The 16,003-nt window shown below is 41.7% G+C and overlaps 1 protein-coding gene across 2 annotated transcripts in view; it reads right to left on the reverse strand.

Annotated features, from left to right (window-relative positions):
- Positions 1-16,003, reverse strand: part of SCUBE2 (signal peptide, CUB domain and EGF like domain containing 2) — a 46,259-nt gene that overhangs the window by 4,697 nt on the left and 25,559 nt on the right. For both annotated transcript variants that reach the window (XM_075048045.1, XM_075048046.1), the window contains 6 exons: positions 15,635-15,838; positions 6,147-6,314; positions 3,357-3,518; positions 2,055-2,252; positions 1,310-1,462; positions 151-230 (listed from right to left, as the gene is read on the reverse strand). In XM_075048045.1, coding sequence (XP_074904146.1) covers positions 151-230; positions 1,310-1,462; positions 2,055-2,252; positions 3,357-3,518; positions 6,147-6,314; positions 15,635-15,838 — 965 coding nt within the window. The remainder of the gene's footprint in view (positions 1-150; positions 231-1,309; positions 1,463-2,054; positions 2,253-3,356; positions 3,519-6,146; positions 6,315-15,634; positions 15,839-16,003) is intronic.

Raw genomic sequence — 16,003 nt, forward strand, 5'->3', positions numbered from 1 at the left:
TCCGCACAATCAGGATGTGCTGAATTTCCTGAAGTAGCATGTGTCTAGCACACCAAGGAACAGATCTGATGCAGAGCAGGAGGCAATCTCACTGGCACAGAATAGCATAATTTTCAATCAAACCCAACATGTTCAGTGGAAGGAATATACCTTAAGTATTTCCTGATGATTTTCAGATGCATAAAGTCTACCATCCCGAACAATGTCTTCTATTAGTTCTTGGTAATCCTCTATGGGGAATGCACAAGAGAGTAATTTGCAGGTTCACTTCACTTACATACTCAATACCTCCCTCGGTTACACATGTACGCCCTACCCCCAAAAGAACCAGTGGTACTTGGCCCTCATATTAGCAGTCAGAAAATATTCCAAATTCTCTTCTGTAAAGAAACCACAAATACTGTTTATTATGAAAACAGTGTACTCTGCTGAGCTGCTCAGCATCATTTTGTCAAAAGCAAAAGAAATCATAATGCATCTAGGATCGTAGCGTATACTGTAACCAAGTAGCCTGCTCCAAACCAACTGCACTGCAGAAATTTATCTGTGAATACCCACAACATGTTACTGACTTCTTTCTACAGTAAGGAGGACAAAAAAGAGGTAAGAGGAAGCCTTCTTAAAAGGCAAACCCCCAGTCAATCAAAATTTGAAATGTGTCATAAGGAGAGTCTCCCCTGAAAAATTAATTATCCACTGTTGATGAACCTCTGCAGACCACAGTGAGGATGACTCCTTCACAATGAACAGAAACATGCCATATTATTTTCACATCACTTATGCTGAAGAGCAAAGCCTCAGCTCCAGTTTCACTCCTGGTGACTGACAAGGAGAAGGTGAAACTCTTGCTCCTCAAGCTACTTTTCAATATAGATTTTTTGCTATCTGGTACTAGATTACAGGCGGTAGCAGCAACATGATAAATCAGAGGCACTTAGGCTCTGCCCAGTTCCTAACAGGGGGCACTCTGCTGCCACCTGAAGCAGCCCAGAACTGGGAAGGCATAAAAATGAATAAAACCCGGATTCTGGCTCTCAGGTCTGCATCTTGCAGGTCAGAGCCCAGAATTCCAGCTCTTTGTTTAGGTTCGTGGAAGACTGGAAATGCGGTGGCACTTAAGAATGCAGTGCAATGCAGAATTCCTTAAACTAGCTTTAAATGAAAACAGCTACTGGAAGTAGTCTCATAACGATGCTGCTGAGAGCGCTGGGTTACCCAGCTGCTTAGCAGGGTCAAGGAGCCCACAAGGAGTTCGGCACTGCTGCAGCTGCACTAGTCCACGTAGGCTCAGCTGCTCGCAGCTGCTTACCATCATACGTTACATAAGGAACTTGGAATCCTTTGGCACTGTTCCCTTCATTTGACTTGAACTGGATCCACAACTTCTTAGACCTAGAAGTGAAAGCTATAGGGCGTTCGTAGGTTTGACAGGTTTCATAGGTGGTCACTGAGTTGGAAGAAGCTTTCAAAGAAACACACAATAGGCAGTTATCTGACAATGCTTTATACTAATGAACAATTAGAAAATAGGCTAAACTACCATGACAAGAAATGCTTGCTGGTGTTAAGAAAACTCATCAAAATGTGGCAGGCCATCAGTGGATGGCAGGCCATCAATAAGTGACTTCTTGTTCAAGGAATACTCTCGCTTTTCCTAAAAAACAGTCTCCTCTGAAGGATGTGCCTATACTAGAAACTGAAGCTGGTTATTCACACATCAGGCACCTGTAGGGACTAGCAACCATCTCCTCTTCCCTAACACAGGCTAGAATTGCTTAACATAATTCATGACTAGTTAGTTTGAACCATCCAGCCCTTCTTAACAATATTTCTCTCAGAATTCACTGACACATCATAGCCTTGCACACTTGTTTCACCTGAACCTATGGAGCAGCATTACCAAATAGGATTCCTCAATTTGTCATTTAAAGAAATTTCTACTCTTAAGTAGAGGCCAGCCAGGCTACATGTAGTTTATGTAAACAGCAGTGCATGTGAGAAGCCTGTGCTGCACACTTAGATACCATATGCCTCAGTAGATACTTCAGACTTACAGCTTTTTCGCATCACCAGGTAGTCTCCACACTCATCTTCTATTGGTAGAAATATTTCTGGAACCACAATGAGAATACGGCGCTTTGGCGGTGGGTTAATATTCCAAGTGCACTCAGTATTTGCAGGATAGTCCCCAGGATAGTTTGGTGATTCAATATATCCAGTGTAATCTCCCAGTTCACCTCCACACTGCCTATCTGAAAAAGCATTAGAGTATGCAAGACTCTCTCTACAGTCACTGTCAGAAATAGTACATGGGTGACAGACACACGAACTTTTCTGTTTGCATCTGATGTAGCTACAAGCTCTCTTTGCCAGCTTCACTTCACACTGCTGCCTGTTTCTGCCTTTGTGTTTTAACCAATGTTGAGACATAAAAATACAGACTAGTCCCTGTTAACACAGCAGGTGCTATTGACCAAGCCACAGCCAAGCAGCAAGGCAGTTGTAAGAGGATATAGAAATGGCAAAGCAAGGATGCTCCACTTGCTCGTACCAGACAGAACGTTTTTACAGAAGTATCAGCTGAAGTCTAACTGGAGTCTGAGGTGCTCTGCTCAGGCACTGTGCCTGCAGCAGCACAAAATAGGGAGTATAGCAGGCCCTTTCTCCACACAGATTAGCACTGCTGGCAGTAAGAGAGGGCAAACCCCAGTGAAGGATGCTTTGCTAATGCTCCCCAACTCTGTGGGGCCACAAGTTCCCAGAAACATATTTCTATGTATGTATGTGTATACAAGTCTGTGTGTACAGAAGTGTCTCCAGAAGTTCTTCTGAGGAGTCACCTCTCTGCCCTGTTTTCCCTCTTTAATTTACCCTCAGCTTCCCACACTACAGCTACCATAACCTAGAACAGTGGCTCCTTTTGTTATTGCCTCTTTAAAAGGTTCTTATTAAGAAGAAATGGTTACCAGAGTTATTCAGTTTTGTGAGCCAACTTCCATTCCTTTTAATAGAAAGGAAAGAAATCAGAGTGCCGAGAACACAAACTCTGTCTGCTATATCATGGGAGAAAAGATTTAATAGCAAGATCCAGAGTGACCCAGCACCAACTGGCAAGACACAATCATCACTTACCTTAACAAGAATGATGGAACCAGTCTGCAGAAATGGTCTCTCATGCACCTCAGTAAGCCATATGGGATGAGACGCACACAGGCAGCAAAAGAGAAGCAACACCACTGCCTTCTCCCCAGGCTTCCTGGAGCAAAGCTAAATTTTGCCCTTAGGGCCACTCTGAATATTAATGACCCCGTCTTTTTATTTGTAAGATATCGTCAAAACTATCCTGCTATACTTACTTTTGCACTGTGTTATATTTGTTGACCCATCAAAATCAGTAGTGGTGTTTCCAGGGCATGAAATGCAGTAATTTTGTCCAAACTCAGGCTGGTATGTCCCAACTGTGCAGCGAATACACCGATGAGTTGTGGTATTATAAAAATGGCCAGGTGAACACTGAACTAGAGGGTAATTAAACAAGCAGTATTGTTAAAAAAGTGGCAGTAGCACATTAGAAAGTGATTTTATGCATTTATGCATTTTTATAAGACCTAGTATAGTTTCAATAACTGAAATGCCATATTCATAAACTATGAGGATAATAAAGCAGAGGTAATTGAACAGATTTTAGTTTATCAGGTCACTTTGTGCAAGTTCAAAAGTCCCAAACGCAACACTATAGAGCAGTTCTGCGTGGAAGCAGTAATAAAAGATAGGAGGGAATGAGTATAACCACCATGATTTTGTAAGCAGGATACCAAGTAGAACAGCGTGTTACAGATGGTCTAGCCACTGACATTTGACTTAGAAGATTAACTGTACATGGAAATACTAACTAAACCTTCCTTTCTTTCCAGCTTATGCCAAGCAGCATGAGCACTGCTGCTGCATCCTAGGTATACCTCTGTGATCAGCTCACCACAAGCAGAAGGCAAAGATTTTGGCCCTCCACAGGTGGCACATTGCATCAATATTAGTGACTAAACTGGTATACTGCCTTCTCTCATGATCACACATTGCCTTGCAACAACAGGCAATGACTCAGGGTACAGCCACCTCCACTAGATCCGCTGCTACTTTATTTCATCACATCATGCAAATCATCATGTTAGCTAGACACATAAGCTATAGCCCTCACAGGGCTCGCTGAGATTACCTCCATGCATCACCAAAGCAAGACCCCATTCTGACATACAAACTCTTTCATAAACATAACAGATTTTATGGAAGTTTTAGACGTAAGATAGCCAGACATAGGGGAAAAAAAACCTTTCTAGCAGACTTGCAATTTTTTTTCTAGTTCCCTGCATGCAGACATGAAGATTTTCTTCTCTCATTGCAATCTGAGAATACAGGACCCCAAACACCTTTGCTTACATCTCTAACATGCTTCTTTTCATTTGATTTTGCTTAGCTATTCTGCATCTATACCCATCATCATCTGTACTGAAACCTGACAGAAAGCAGTCTAGAGCATCAGCCATACATTATCTTTGCTCTTAACGCATCACCACCTTGCTTTTTTTAACTTGCCCTTTTTCTTTGTGGAACTAAAAAAAATTAAAGTTAAATCTTTTTCTATTCCTTACACCTCATTTGGCAAGTTCACCTCTCTCAGCTCAACATCAAAATAATTTACTTCCTTGCCTTTCAAATGCAGTTTTCTGTGCTGCACCGTCCCTTTTTTCTGTATCTTTTAAGTTCTGCTTACTCCCAAATAACTTCAGTCTTGTTGAACTCTGTAAGTTAGCTCAGCCTGGAGTCCTTCCCTACATGCTCCACCCCCCAATCCAAATGCTTCAGATACAAGTTCCAAATAGTTCTTGCATCTGTGATTCCATGTCTCGTGTGGCCTCTTCCACACGCAAATCCCTGAGCTCTTCATTCCAGTTAACACAAAAAATTCCTTTAATCTCTACTCTAATTTGAAAACTGAACCTCGTTTATAGACCTGTTTTTGTTTATGTTAAATAAAACAGAAATCAGTTCCTTTCATCTTGATCCAAGGTTTTTAATGTGGGTTTTTAGTGCTTTAACTTTGCGAAATTAAGTATGAAACAACAGCATTTGTGGATTCAGTGATTCTTCACTGAAGAAATCTATTAGCTATCACAGTATTACCAGTAATATTAATTCTTCAACCATACTGCAAAATTCTTCTATTATGTTGCAATTCTCAATAGTAAACATATCTTAACTGACACTAGAAAGATCTCTTAATCCAAACCACTACCAAATGTTTGCATCAGGACCTTATTTCTAACCCTTATTTCTACTCTACGGCAGTAGATTTTCTTTTTCTTCAGGTGATTTGGATATAAGTGATGTTCTTTTACCCATGCTTTAAGACATTGAGCAAACCATTATACTGATTAGCATTTCATCTCTCTCCATGGTCACCTTTTTATCAGCATTTTCAAAGACAACTCCATAGCTGTCTTTCAGCTTTTTACATTTTAGATAACTAAGATGCTAACGAAATTCCTTCATTGTTAAAGATATGATCCCCACCCGATTTTCACTCCTGTGAGAAAAACCTTGGGAGCTGACTGCATGTCAGCTCCACTGTGATCAAATTTAGAGGGCTGTCTGAGGTACTGCAGGGTTAAGCTGAATGCTGGCTTTTTAGGTATATCCCAAGGCACCCAAGCCGGTTTCTCATTACGAACATGAAGAAACCATTTTCTTACTTATCCCCTCCAGGACTGCAATTCCCTCATTCACATTTTCATGTTGCTGCTGTGCTCAAGCCCAAAATGTCAATAAGGCATATTGGTCTTGACTTTTTTCCCCGAGGCTCTTTTTCTCCCTGCTGTTCCTTTATATGACTCTTCACAGATCAACAACTTCACTGACCAACTTTCACGTATCTCCCAACCCCTTCTCAAGTCTTGTGGGAAATCAGTTATAAAAAGAATTGAGGCTTTATTGAGTTTCCTTGCAGCCAGGCTAGGCCAGCCAACTATGAGAACCCTGGAAGGAGAGATCCCTGAAAGCAGAATGACCCTTCTTTGAATGCCCCACTTGTAGCAGCAGCAGTTACTTTTGCCTCGAAGCAATGCAGTTCATCAAATAAATCTTGACTTTACCTTTGGTCTCACAGTCCTGAAACAAGGATGCACTGCTATGTCTCGTGGTTAGACCTCCTCCGCAGGGAAAGCAGGATACTCTCCCAGCTTCAGGCTGGTATGTTCCAAGGGGACATGGCAGACAGGGTTTGAAGCCGTCAGGAGAATATTCACCTGGCGAGCACTGATCTAGAAGAGGAAGAACACACTTGCTTCAACCTGTACATTACAGGTAAAGGTATGTTAGCGAGCCTGCACGGGACCCGAAACCCCAATGGTGAAACTGCTCTCCTCTTCATTTGGCAAGTGGGAGCCAGGGTTTCAGAACTGAATGCTAGCAACAGATAGTACTTAATACACGCAATGTACCCTGTAAAACTGAAACAGACACTGATAACCTCTGGTGCTAGGGAGCTCTTCTGTGACCTGGAATGGATTTCACACTTTGTTGCAAGGCTACGCTGGACACTAGGCCTGTCCAATACTCTCTGTTAATCTGCACAGTGCGATTACATAGTGATTATCTCCTCTTTCTAGCTAAAGAACTCTTGGATTCCTCCCAAATGAAATAATTTAGTACTGAACCTAAGCTGCCAAAAATGTACTTCCAGATTTCTGTAAGTAGTTTAATCTTAATATTATTGAATATTCATACTTCATAACCAGTGGTGTTACTGAATTTTGTGAAAACCTCAAGTGCAACAAGTAATTGTGCAAATTCACTAAACTAAACATTATGTGTGCCTCACACTTTTAAAGCAGAAATATTCTTGCCATTCCTCTGATACTGGATCTTGGATAATCATTATCTGTGCACTGGATCACTGTGTTCTGTATGGTGCATAGATAGCACTAACTCAATCCAACTGATCTTACTTAAACACACACCTCAATATTATCTAACAAGCCCAGCAATATTTCTGGGTATCTTTGAAAAATTCTGCTTTTCTATCTTTTCACAAAAGAACTGGCTTCAGTGCCAGTATTTAATAATTACCCTGCTCTGGAAAGGCACAAAACACTGTTGCAGTTGTTCAGCTGCGCTGAAAAATTCTGTCCTTTTAAAGACCTGTTACGATAATAAACTGTTAGTTTTAGTTTATAGGTCCAATAAATCACTCAGTGAATAGCTGTTTTGTTAGGAAGTTAAATTGGCCTTGGCTTCATTTCAGGATATATGACTAACAACAAGCAGGGCATTAACTACCGGTCATGATCAATGATGAAGAGTTTTGTTTATGGCTGATACACTAAGTGGAATAGTGAGTGTTCCTCCTTAACTTAAAAATAAAATACAGCAGGTTAAGCAATGCTCTGTAGCTTATCAATGAAAGCTAGTGAGGAAGTCTTAGCTCTTGGTTCTAGCTTTTTCCACCACACATCACTTCTGCGCTCATAAGGACACACGTTCATTTGCTCCCACGCTTTTCAAGCCTTTCCTCATTTTATAAACATTCCTACAGAACACTCATCTCTGTACTCTTTGTGCAACTCAACAAACATGAATGAATTACAGCTTTCATTGCAGCACTCCTAATAAGGTAAGGAAAGTGCACTATTTACAATTCCGTGACAAGGAAAGACAATCAAGGTTAGCAAAGGTGATTTTAAGAAGTGGCTACTGACTTCAGAAACCCAGAAGTAATGGAAAGACCAGTGCAAATCTCCTTCCCTCAAAAAACTCTATGGCTCTATGAGAAACGAATGGTCTGAGTGGCCTCACTAGAGACTATCTGCTCTCTGCTATCTCCCCTCATCCTGTCTTGCTCCCTTCATTTTAATCACATGCCAAGTTTGGGGTGGTTTGGGGTTTTTTTGCATTGAGGGGGTGTGTATGTGTCTGTTTTGGTTTTGTTTTGAACAGATTGCTACTTTACATTGACACATGTAAAACCATACAAATTCAACCTTAAATCTGTACTTCAGGTTTCCTGAACTTGCTCAGAGTCCAGCATAACAGTAGGTCAGCTAACAGAGCTCAAAGGAAACCTGTCCCAGGCAGGAATCAAACCACCACTTCAGTGGAAATGTTACATTTGAGACCTCATCCCATCAGCTCTCTCTTGACAACTTTATCATCTGCACCTTACCTGCCTTAAAACCGCATGTTGTAAAATTGTAGAGCTCTCTGTGGAATAAAACTGAGTTAATCTAAATCTTCCAGGATTATTTAGCAAAGTGCTTGATTTTTGAAAATTTGCATTGAGGAGGTAAACTTAAACAGATCTCCTTAGACATCACTGAGATCCTCAACATGGGGCATTCTTAGACACACTGCACGACTTAATTCTGAGAGCAAGAGAAAGATGGGGCAGAAGCATCAGATGGTCTGTTTCTGTGCCTTGCCTCCACATTGAGACACACTGTGAGCTCCAGCTAATTTTTAGTTTCCAGGATTCTGAGGACGGGGACAAGAGTCACAAGTTATTTGTCCTTCCTCATCCTGTTAAGTTTTATTAGGGCATAAACCACAACTTTCTTACTTCCCATCATAGTACATTCCCGCACTTCAGCTAACTAACAACAAGAAAAAAAACCACTAAGTCACTAACATTCGGTGTCTGTGTGTTCAAAGCCTAATTAAGTGGTCAGCAGCTAGACTACTAGATAAAGTGCAAGGTGATACAAAGACTACGTTTACACAAGTATTAGAGCTGATCAACTGTCAGGACTTCTGCAATCTGGCAGTTTCTGTGTACTGAAAGAAGGCTGACATTTTGTTTCAGCTTTGCTCAGTGTTAATCTGAGGTCCACGAAGCTGCGCTGGAGCTACACTCCAACTGCTTCAGGCCCCTTTTCCCCCCTGTCCTCCTTCCACTTGCACTGGCTGCCCCCGGGATGCGCTGTGCCAGGTCAGCAAGACGGGAGGCTCTGCCTGTGTCAGTGCCCACAGAAGAAACACGGGGCCGAGACAGTGAAAGGCAGGAACTATGTAAAATCAACCTGGGCCAAAACAAAACTTTTCCATTTGATCTGAACCAATCCAAGTATTTCATTTTGATTTTCCTTAAAGGCAGCAACAAGAGAAGGAAAACTGTAAAAAAAAAGCCCAACTAGCTACCACCACTGTAATAGGGTGTGCAAAACCAGCTGAAAAATCCTGTGTACAGTGTGGTGGTTACAGTTGTGAACTAGCTTGGAGAGTGATTTTTTTTTTTTACTGCTTAAAAATATCTGTTTGGGCAACAGCATCTTGCTGGAGACAAACCAGGCTGACAGAGAAGTCCAACTGGATGAGCAATGGGCTTGTTCTGCGTGCCCATGGGGTTTGGGTTCAGAGGACACCACCACCCTAGCTGGCCGCTCTCTGCTCAGAAATCACTTCACATCGTTACCAGAGCCCCCGCCTGTGCAGTGGCCTTCCAAGACAGAGTGGGCGAGGGGAACACTAGCTGCTTTTACAACGGGCGTCACTGGTTTATGAAGCAGCATACGCGGCATGTTTCCTGGAACTGGAGAGACTATGCTTCGATGGACAGGCCTACGAGGGTACTCCACACGTAGTCATACCTGATGTTACTACGTGCAATAATGGGCCTTGTTCTCAAGAGTGTTAAGCACCCATGCTCAATCTGAAAACAATGAGAGTTGAAAAAAGCAAGCAACTCTGGATTAAGTTTATAAAGTATGTAAAATACAGACTGGGAAAATTAAGTTTTAAATATTGCACTGCCTAGAAAAATGCATAACCCTATCTTTCCCCCACTATGACTTCTGAGACACACCAAACACTTCAAGTCTTAACAGATCCTATGTGCGTATGAGAAAAGAGGTTAATACATCCACATACAGATTTAGCTCTTTACAGTCTAACAAATACTCATTATTCAGTGCAAATATTAAATTACTGAAAGTGATGCCCAAGCTTTAATGCCTCAAGCTCTTACATATATCAGCTTCTTCACGGCTGCATCAAACCAAGCTTTTCAAAGAGGTACAAGTGTTCAGACAATTTGGTCCACAAACATATTCCCTGTAAACTGCTCCCAGTTCCTCCTCATCTTCCACCTGAAATGTTCTAAACACAGGCCACTCATCTAACCCCATTAGAGCACAGAGCAGGGGTAATGAGGAAAGCCTGTTTAGAAGCTCACAGCACTCACCAGGGCCAAATTTAGTGTAACAAACAGACTTGGTGTTAGGTTCAATTATGGTAACATTAATTATAGGGACATTATGTCAACACAGAAATCATCCTATGGAAATCCATAGGATGGTGCATGAAATTAGGATGACACAATTGAACTCTCCTGAAAAAAAAAAACCAAAACACAAAACAAAAAAACCCAAACCAAAACAACAAAAAACCCAAGAAATACCTCCAAGAGTTCAAACTTTTCCTGACATTTGTTTAAATGAAACCGAAAAAGTTTATGAGCTTCATTTCACAAAGCTAGAAACTGCATGGTCCCACCTGAACCATGGAAAATAGCTAGTTGAAACAAGATTTGAAGATTTGCAAATAATGACATTAAATCAGAATTCCACTGGCTGGCTTTGCTCTTTTTTTAGAAACCTGATTGTTTTTCTCCAAATGAACAAAAGAACCAATTGCCTTTAGTAGACTTCATTTCTGCAGTCACTGTCTTTGTTTGTCTTCAATACCCATTAAAAACCTGGTCTTGAGTCTCATGCAGCTGTTTTAAAGAAAAAAAAAAATATGTGAAAGCTTTTCTGATGCAAAAACAAGAAGAAAAGGGGGGGAGGGGGAAACAGAGGGGCCCACAGGGAACCAGGATTAACAGTTACAAAGACATTTAAAGGCTCTTCACCTCTTTTCAACACGTTAGCCTTTGAGCATTTGCTCCTACAGACAAATGCTGTAGTATCTCAGTAGCTGAGAAGGTGAACCTCATAAAGGAGGTCATGATCCACCAATTCACCATTTTCTTAAGAATGATGCCTTGACTTCATAAGGAAAATCACCAACAACTGATGCAAATTGATTCTGAAGCAGCATCCTTTAAGTTATTGTGGTTTAGTGGTTCACGCATTTAGGTCACATGAGATGGTTACGCACCTCAAGGATTTATGTCTTAAATCTATGATTGTCAGAGCAAGCAGGTTAGCGTAAAAATAGCACCCTTTCTCCCGTTTGATAATTCATTTCTTCTTGTCAGATTTTTATAAAATTGCAAAAAAAAAATAATAAAGCAACATACAGTTCTCTGTTGTGTAACACAACTGTTAATTGTAAAAACTGCAAAGGCAGGCAGCACTTTGCTTTTCTCTTTAAATAGCTCCCTTGTACTTCTATAATGCCAGTATCATACCACATCTGAACTTTGTGATGTGGTTCATAACTTTGTATGAAATGTTAATATTTTATTTGCATCCTCTAAACTAAGGGGACAAAACTGCTGAATGCTGAGCAATGAAATGCATCAACACCTCCCACACAAGATAAAGCTGCTCAGCATTTACATCAGAGCAGTGCCTATACCAGTGCTGCTCATGCTTGTTGTTCTCTGAAGTGACAGCTCTTTGGATGAACCCACTTGCAACTACCATGCAGCAAGGGCACACTCACATGTCCTTTTACACAGCAATTTCAGGGAATGGTACTTTTCATTGCCTCCTTCCATCTCTTAAAGTATTCATTCATCCAACACAAAAAATACCAAATGGAACAGGCAAGGTGTACTTTCAGCTCCATGGGATGTGATCAAGGTATGACAGAGTTTTAAGCAATGGAAAAGCAGCTAAAATGTTTGCTGTTTCTTCCTCAGTGGAAAGTGCCTGAGGGCAAAAGGGTCCCAACAGATATCAACTACTTCTCTTTCAGTGCGGAGGTTTCTGGTAAATCAGTTTCTGATAAGAAATTGCTAGTATTTAGAGTTGGTCTTCCGCTGTTAAACCTGCCTAAAGTCTAGTTCATACTGGAGAATAAATACTTGTAGCCAGGTTAGCGAATGAAACTGCATTCTCCCCAAGACAAATCTTCTCCTCTCAAAGCAGCATGTAGCATTTCCAGCGTCCTCAGATGGTTCATCCAGCCTTGAAGCACTGTCATGCAAATATGCATGTTTTTTACCATAACATTTACTTCAGTGGAAAGATCACACTCCTGCTGTGAGAATCCAGTTCTCTGGGAAGGTTGATGAAGGTTTTGCTATATGCATTTCCTGCGATATACATTAGTAGAGATCTACTGCTGGTTGCTCCTTGGAAGCCATTCACAGGACTTCATGGAACTAATCAATGTGAGCCAATGCTAAATACGCTTACTTATTGATACAGAGCTTGCACATAACAAGGTAGACAAATGCAACACTTGAACCTCTAAAGCATCAGAAAATCCCACACAGAACTGAGTGCTAAACAGCAAACTTGAAATAAAATACACTGCCCCTCAGAATCAGCAGTGAATTCTCACATCGAATCTGTTCCTGGTGCCTTTCTGGAGCTTTTATTCTGTGCTGTGGCCCGCTGCAGACAGCGGGAATTAAGACAGGAAAATCAGAAAAAGTACTACCTCACCAAAAGCGTGAAACTAAATGAAGTTTAGACTGTCTGAATCAATAAAACTGTATCTAACCTAGCCATACTCCAAGTATTTTGTTTTAAAAAATGTATTTGAAAACAATGAACTGAGCCTGCACGTCACTCACTATCTGCAAGACAGGAGACTTGTACGTCCCTAGGCTGACTCTGCTGCCTCACTGCTTCCTGCTCCTCTGGTCAGACTGAGCAAAATCCCTTTGCTAAAGTTCTCCACCTGTCCACAGACCACATCCACCACCTGCACTGAATCCATCTGCTGTCCTGGTATCTCTTGCTATGGAGTCACTTTCTCCCCAGAATCATTAGCATGTCTAGATAAGCAGGGCCCCAATCCTGTTCAGAAGTTCTCAGCAGCTTGCAAAACACTCAGACCAAAACCAAACAAAACCCCCGACTCTCCCACGCACATCCCTGAGCTGGTTTCTTCCTCTTCTTCCACACTGTTCCCACCCCATTCTCTTCTCCCCAGTCCGTTTCCTAGCTCCTTCTGACCGGCAGTCACAGCCGCAGCCACCGCCCAGCGCCGCCTTCACCACACAGGGGACAGGCAGCTTGTTCTGAGGAAATGAGGCGTACCTAACGCTGCCTCTGTGTGTACTTTTATGTCCCCTCAGCAGCTAGGGAACTTTCTGTCCAACTCCCAGTGATCCGACAAAGGATGCGGCGAGGTTTCAAAGATACGAAGTTTCTGTGCGTTCAATGGAAGTAAGCGGGGAACATGGAAGTGGAGGAGAGAGACCTTCTTAGCGTCCAGGCAAATAAAAGGCTGTGGTGCAAGTTCCATCTCCTGTTCCATCACAGCAAATCTACACAAGGATACAATCTGAACACTTCAGCGGAAGAAAGGAAGAGTCGTTCAGTGATTGTACCTTTTTAGGCATGAGCAAATCGAACTGTAAGGTGCGAGACCCACAGGGAATCCTCTCTTACTAGTTCCACTGCTCACAGCAGTACTTGTTAAGATGTCCAGAGCAAACTGCGGCACCAATTCAGCCACAGAAGAGGCTTGACTTTTACAAGTCGTTCTTCAAAACACTTGTCTTCATATGCTCAGTGTCTCTGTTTTAACCATGGACAGGCTATTTGTGCTCACCATACCAAAGAGTTTTCCAGGCATTCTCCAAAAGCCCCCTTTCTCTCTGAACTAGCACAGAAGTGCCATGTAAGCTTCTCATTTGTAATGAGGAATTAAACCGGTTCTGCAGCTACCTAAAAAAGATTTTGTTTCTTTGTTGTTCCAATTCCTAATTGTAACTCACATTGCCTTCTCTACCTGCTCTTTAGCTTACTCTATTTTTTCCAGATGAAATCACAAATGGCTTGAAAGCCATACTGTGCTCTGTACAATGGGCCAAGACAGAGTTTTTCTAATCCTTCCTCCAGCATCCAACACAACAGCTTGAAAACATCCATGTAAACTCATCTTGGTGAATTTTCCAAAGTTTTTCAGATCCATTACAATGTTATCAAAAAAAAAAAAAAAAAAAAAAAAAAAAGAGAGAGAGAAAAGAAAACTTACAGCTTTTCCGACAGAATACCTGAGTAATTCCCTAGTCTGCTTGCTTACACAGATGTTTTAAACAACACCAATTCATTTTTCTATTCTATGAATCCAAGTTTTTCCAGAGTTAGCAAAACTAGATTGGAAAACCTATTCTGAGGGTGTCCTGGTTTCAGCTGGGATAGAGTTAATTTTCCTCCTAGTAACTGGTACAGTGTGTTTTAGATTTAGTGTGAGAATAATGTTGATAACACACTGATGTTTTAGTTGTTGCTAAGTAGCGCTTATCACAAGTTAAGGATTTTTCAGTTTCCCGTGCTCTGCCAGCAAGCAGGTGTACAAGAAGCTGGGAGGGAGCATAGCCGGGACAGCTGACCCGAACTAGCCAAAGCGATATCCCATACCATAGAACGTCATGCTCAGTATGTAAACTGGGGGAGTTGGCCGGGAGCAGGCGGATCGCTGCTCGGGCATCGGTCAGCAGGTGGTGAGCAATTGCACTGTGCATCACTTGTCTTTTCTTGGTTTTTATTTCCCTCTCTTTTTTTGTTATATTCCTTTTCTTTACTATTTTTTTTAAAATTGTTATTATTAATTTTATTTTACTTTAATTACTAAACTGTTTTATCTCAACCTACAAGTCTCACTAGTTTGGTTTTTTTAATTCTCCTCCCCATCCCACTGGGAGGGGGGAGAAGTGACTGAGCAGCTGTGTGGTGCTTAGTTGCTGGATGGGGTTAAACCACGACAGAGGCCAAATGGGTTGCTGCTGGAATACTGTACTAATTCAATCTGACAAGCATTTTAAAGGCTTGCTGATTCACAAAACCACCTACATGCTGCCTACCCTATGCAGCCTGAATTAGCTGTCATGGTTGTTAGGACCCTGTTAAGATAACATCTGACCCCTCTCCTTAACTTTTGTGTTTTGGAAGCATTTATTATGGGCTGCATTATGGTGGTGCCCTCCGGTGCCATGATAATTAAGATTTTTTGCAGTACTGGCCTACAAAACCCCTATTCTCCATGAATTTATAACTCTGTCATGAAGTTTCTCTGGGACTCAGAGCTTAATCAGCAAAGAGAACACAACTCTATCAAATTCTGCTCAGCCTTTTCTTTGGAAAAAGGAAGAGATGAAATGTTCAGAAGTTCAGAAACACAGTGTTACACTCGATATTAAATGTAGTCTCAAAAATAACACTGGTGATGTCAAGGCCATTGGTGCCTGATGTTACTCCCACGTTTTCTACCTTTGAGCTTACTGCAGGCTGTGCATCAACTATAACAAAGTGCAATGCGCTGAGCCCTTATTCTACTCTATAATACAGCAATTGCAGACAATAAATACATAAAGGATCACATCTCAGTAGTACAAACTACTTCTTCACGTGCAGCCCTCCTCTCTCCTGGACAAGCATCCCACGATCCCTCCAAGCTCACCAGGCCTCAGCAAAACAGTAAAACACACGTGATGTTTTGTTCCTAATTTACATTTACTTACCACATCTGTTACCCACATACATCTGTCCTACACCACAAGCCTGCTGCGGCTCTGACAGCTTGAGAGACTTTCTGGCCACTTCGTGGTCCATGCCAGAGACACGAATGCGGAACTGGTCCCTGCTGACAGTCTTCCGTAAGGTTCGAATGGTTTTACGGAACCTCTTTTCAGTCTTTTTCCGAGCACAGCGCACATCACATGTGTCTGAAAAGTATCAAGGGTGAAAGCTGCTATAAGTGACCATGCACAAAAATCCACCCAATTCAAAAGACCAACCAATGCAAATCAGTGAGAAAGCAACTTCTGTGTAAAAGTCTGAAATCCTTAAGGACAACACCACCAGGCTAGAAGAAAATTAATCAGACCACA

The sequence above is a fragment of the Buteo buteo genome, chromosome 16 (genome assembly GCF_964188355.1).
Source record: "Buteo buteo chromosome 16, bButBut1.hap1.1, whole genome shotgun sequence".
NCBI classification, from domain to species: Eukaryota; Metazoa; Chordata; class Aves; order Accipitriformes; family Accipitridae; genus Buteo; species Buteo buteo.